General features: G+C 38.6%; 1 protein-coding gene across 1 annotated transcript; it reads right to left on the bottom strand.

The window, feature by feature from the left end:
* Positions 1–705: 705 nt before the first annotated feature.
* On the bottom strand, positions 706–4,310 carry LOC137022679 (extracellular calcium-sensing receptor-like). Its single transcript, XM_067389114.1, has 6 exons — positions 4,096–4,310; positions 3,402–3,693; positions 2,374–3,201; positions 2,064–2,291; positions 1,721–1,844; positions 706–1,619 (listed from the first exon to the last, which is right to left on the bottom strand). The coding sequence occupies exons 1-6, from the start codon at positions 4,308–4,310 to the stop codon at positions 706–708; spliced, it is 2,601 nt and encodes an 866-aa protein (XP_067245215.1).
* Between the last annotated feature and the right edge of the window lie 516 nt (positions 4,311–4,826).

The raw sequence follows: 4,826 nt of genomic DNA, 5'->3' as shown, positions 1-4,826 counted from the left end.
CGCTGACTTGGATTTATAAAGGGATTTTGCACAGGTTCTGGTGTACACACGGTTTTATAAATCTGAAAACTTTTGTGTGTATGCAGAATCCAGTCTTTTTTTTTATTTTATTTTTTTAGCTTTTGAGCATACATACATATTTAGGATGAAATCTATGGAAAGTTTTATAAATAAGGCCCCTGAGCTGGTATGAGTCAGCCAGTGGTTTTATATGACTTCTGTGTCGTCTTATGGACAGTATGTTACACAGAATATCATGTAGGTGGCAGTCATGCATTGGACACCATTTTGTACTTGTGGTTATCATAAGACCTTTGCATACTCCCATTCTTTCATCAGTGCTAATTAACAAAGAGCTGAAACACATACATATTTGTAATGACAAACAGCACCTTCGCTAACAATGCACAGTTGAATAAATAAAATATATGTATTATGTATTAATATTAATGTATTAATATTCAATATTAAATAATATATTAATAAGAAATACATTCATATGATATTTGCAAATAACGTAACTTTAATTCAGATTGACAGAGAAAACCCAAACAAAATCATCTAATATTCAAACACTGCCAAAATAACTCAATAAATCTATATGACATCTGATTGATACACGAAAAGGTAGAATTGTAGAAATGCTAAATAAGTCTGAACAAGCAGGAGAGTGAGACATAGTACAGGATATTACAGTATGTAAAACTATTTATTTTGGGTTGATCTTCCCATGATGGCTTTTTTAGTGTTTCTTTCTGGGTGTAAAATAATTATGTAGCACTTTGGGGCAAATATAGCCACCAGTAATCCAAAACTGGAAGCCAAGATGGCAAATATCTCCACAGCCACTGCATATTTCCCTGGTGAGCTCACATATGCAGGAACAAATGCAATCCACACAGCACAGAAGATCAACATGCTGAAAGTGATGAACTTCGCTTCATTAAAATTATCTGGAAGTTTCCTTGCCATGAAGGCTAACAGGAAGCTTACTGCTGCCAACAGTCCAATGTATCCCAGCAGCATAGAAAAACCAGCCACTGAGCCAATAGCACATTCATATACTATTTTAGAGCGGATATAAAGACTGTTTTTATGGGGTGTTGGGGATGCAGTGGATAACCAGACTGTACATATTGCTACTTGTGTAGAAATTAGGGCCAAAACGGTCCCTCTTTGCTGTGCTGAACCAAACCATTTCATCGCTCCTTTGCCCTCAGGTCGAGATGACTTAAACACAGCTATTACCACCATAGTCTTAACAAGGATACTGGAGATGCACAGGACAAAGCTTATTCCAAACACAGCATGTCTTAACTGACATGTCCACAACTGCGGCCGGCCAATGAACAGTAGCACACACAGGAAACACAGTTTTAGTGACAACAGCAGCAGGAAGCTGAGTTCTGAATTATTGGCACGTACTATGGGAGTGTTACGGTGATGAGCAAAAATGACCATCACAACAGCACAGAAACCAGTGCCTAAAAGCGAAGCAGTGGTCAGAGAAATTCCCAGAGGATCATCATAAGATAGAAATTCCACTTCTTTGGGAATACAATTGTCATTTTCAGGACTTGACCAAAACTCATCTGGACACATGAAACATTCAGGTGAATCTGTGAAAGACAGAAAGAAATACAGAGAACAAGAGGGGAAATTATAGAATAATTACAATTACATACTCATTACTTATTTCATTTGACATGAATTTCCTCACCTGTTGTATTAGAAATCTCTCCATCTCCGCATGGCAGACAGTCAAAACAGCAGACAGGAAGTCCCTTCCTCCTGACCCGTCTGGTTCCTGGGGGGCAACTTTCACTGCAAACAGACCGTGGGGGCTGCAGGGGTATTATTAATATTTAAATCTATGGGTATTTGCATGTACTTAAGAAGTATATGTATAAATAGTGTATAGAGTTGACCCAGTAATCCAGCTAATGAAAACCATTAATTTACTAATTTATTGTTACTTATCATCAAATGAAATGGAACTGATTTTTGTTAATCGTTCAGACATCTTCATCAAGAATTAAAGTAATATGCTTTATGCTAATTGCCTTTTTTGTCTCAAAGTTCCAATATAATGCATCATCATCCAGTGTGAGCACCTTCCCTGTTGTCGCCCCTTCATTTACCACACCAACTGTGCGGACAATGATCGACCCATCAGACCTCGGGTGCCAGTTCATCACATCATAGATGGCCAGAGCATCTCCATTCTCATCAAATGACACATGATCCCCAAAGCTTGTAGTGAAGTTCACTTTCTGTAGAAAGTGAACTAGCTATAGAGTTTGTATACAGGACAAATGTTATATGAAATATAACACACACACTCACAATATGCACTATATATTTGAGTCTTACCTGCCAAGGTTTCAGGTTGGATATGTCGGCACAGCCATTCTCACTGAATGGTCCTCTACCCTCCTCACACTGCATCAGGTCATGAAGCGCATGTGCTAAAGCATAAACAGCCTTATACACATTATATGAGGCCCTCAGCTCTGATACATCAGTGAATGCTGTATCTGTGTTGCTCAAATTTTCTTGCCCTGAACATTTTTTTCCCCCTTGTTCTTGCTCTTCAGATATATGTTTGCCTCCTACCTCAAACTTGCACCCAAACATGTTCTCCCAGAAGATTTTTATTGTACTGTTTTTTGGATTATTGTCAGGGTGTAGACCTTTCAGAAACTCATGAAGTCCCTGAATCTGTCCACGACGGATGGCGATGCCCAGCGTTCCCCCTAGTAGGGGCATATATTGTGGAGTTTGTAGGACAGGTGTTGTTGTCCAAGCCTCACTTGCAATCCACTGCTTGCCTGTCACATTTTGCAACAACAACTCATTCATCAGGGATGACAGATCAGTTGAGAACGCTACAACTACCCTGGCTGTAGAGGTCTGAATAACCCCTACTATACGTTGAATATCCATACGGTTGTTATCATAAGGCAGAATCTCAGAGAAGGCCACACAACCCCCAAACAGCTGCATTTCCTGATGGAAGGACTGAGCAGCATGGATGCCATAGTCATCATCACTGTAGAGGAGACCAACCCAGGTCCATCCAAAATGCCTCAAGATTTGAACCATAGCCTGCACTTGGAAGGCATCACTGGGGATTGTTCTGAAGAAAGAGGGGTACTTTTTCCTGTCACTCAGACAGGAGCAGGTGGCATAGTAGCTAATCTAATAGAAAGCAGGAGAAACAAAGACAAAAATCCGGCTTCTGATGTAATTTTACACTGTGAATGAAATTCAGAAGAAGTAAGAAGCAAGGAAATGAGAACAATTTTATAACACATAATTGTTTTTTACAAAAGTTATTTGGAAGCAAATATATTTTATAAAAAAACAAAACAAAACAAAAAAAAAAACATATATATTACCATAGGAACTCGAAACAGTCCCAGAACACTGGAAATTGCTATAGATTGAGTTGAACCTGGATCCCCCACAATCCCAATCACCGGAGGAGGGCCAGTGCAGTTGAGGTTTGAAAAGGTCTCCTCTGTCCCACTAACCAGGGATATGGCAGCCCGAAATGCCACTCCAAGCCTTAAGCAGTTGTCATAGATCTGATAACCAAGTGTGATGTTAGGCAGCAGGTTGTTATTATTATTAATCTCATTTATTGCAAAAACCATTGTCAGTGCCTGCTGGAAACTCGCCATATAGAATCTGGAAAAAGCAACACAAATTGTATGACTATGTAGTAATATATGTAATTTACTCTATATTTAAAACAAAAGATCAATAATATTATAAAAAAATATATCATAACATTACCAATACATTTCCATTTTTTTGCTTGTGCTTTTCTACTCACTATGTTAGATTGATATACAGTTATTGGTTTCGACATGTAATCGTAATGATGCAGTTTCTACTCTTTAACACTATATCAGTTAAGTGGAATAACTATTCACAATGAATAAACAATTTAGAAAAAAAAAAATGTGAGCAGAAGTTACAGTAGCTGTGATCATTCTATTGTCATCCTTTTCTCTAAATCTCATTTTACTTTTCCTTTAAACTCTTTGTTCAGCATAGCTGTTTTCCTGCTACCCAGTCCAAACTCACTCCTCACACTGGGGCAGTTCTGGCTCAGTTCTGAAGCTAAGTTCTGGGAAGACTTTGAGGTGCTGAACCTCAAACAGGCCTCCAATGATAAAGTCTCCATTCTTGTACATCCCATTCAGTTGGAAGCGTTCCTGGAGCTGACATGAATCTGAGATTAAAGCAGCAGAAATATAGTAAAAGGACAGATACAGGCAGATGTTTAGAGTGATCCACATCTCTCTACTTCTTTATGGCCAACTTAGCTACTGAATTCACTGCATGACCCAGTGTGGTATTCTTTTATAGAGAAGGATTTGTCACTTGAGAAATGAGGACATCCTTCTGGGTAACTCTACTGTATACTTTTCAAATCATTAATGGAGAGGGACAAGAGAGGGTGTGTTGTATAATACATACTGTATACACCGTTTCACTGTTTGTATCACTCTGCATGTGGTGACTATCAAGGCAGTCGAGCAAATCCACCATATTTTTTGTAAATACTACTGTAGTTATGTCAAAAAAGTTAGGAGTTTTTTAGGCAAGAATACATTTAGATCTTAAATATGTGACTCATATAAACATGGCGCCTATTTTACGCAGATGTGAGCTCCGTGCCGTCAGCGGCCGTTCAGCATTCATGTACCTGCAGAGAACAGCTACATCTTGGCTGATCCTTCGGGAATTTGCCACTGTCTCTTATGTAGATAGTGGTTAAATGATATATAATTCATTTGGGACATATAAAACAA

The sequence above is a fragment of the Chanodichthys erythropterus genome, chromosome 7 (assembly GCF_024489055.1).
Source record: "Chanodichthys erythropterus isolate Z2021 chromosome 7, ASM2448905v1, whole genome shotgun sequence".
NCBI classification, from domain to species: domain Eukaryota; kingdom Metazoa; phylum Chordata; class Actinopteri; order Cypriniformes; family Xenocyprididae; genus Chanodichthys; species Chanodichthys erythropterus.
Note: the sequence above shows the minus strand (reverse complement) of the source record. Positions and strands in the feature narration are given on the sequence as shown.

Coding starts and splice junctions, on each gene's coding strand:
- LOC137022679 (XM_067389114.1), bottom strand. CDS start 4,310: ATGTGGATCACTCTAAACATCTGCCTGTATCTGTCCTTTTACTATATT. Junction 3,202..3,401: donor GACTGTTTCGAGTTCCTATG/GTAATATATATG, acceptor GCTTTCTATTAG/ATTAGCTACTATGCCACCTG. Junction 1,845..2,063: donor GGAACTTTGAGACAAAAAAG/GCAATTAGCATA, acceptor ATACCCCTGCAG/CCCCCACGGTCTGTTTGCAG.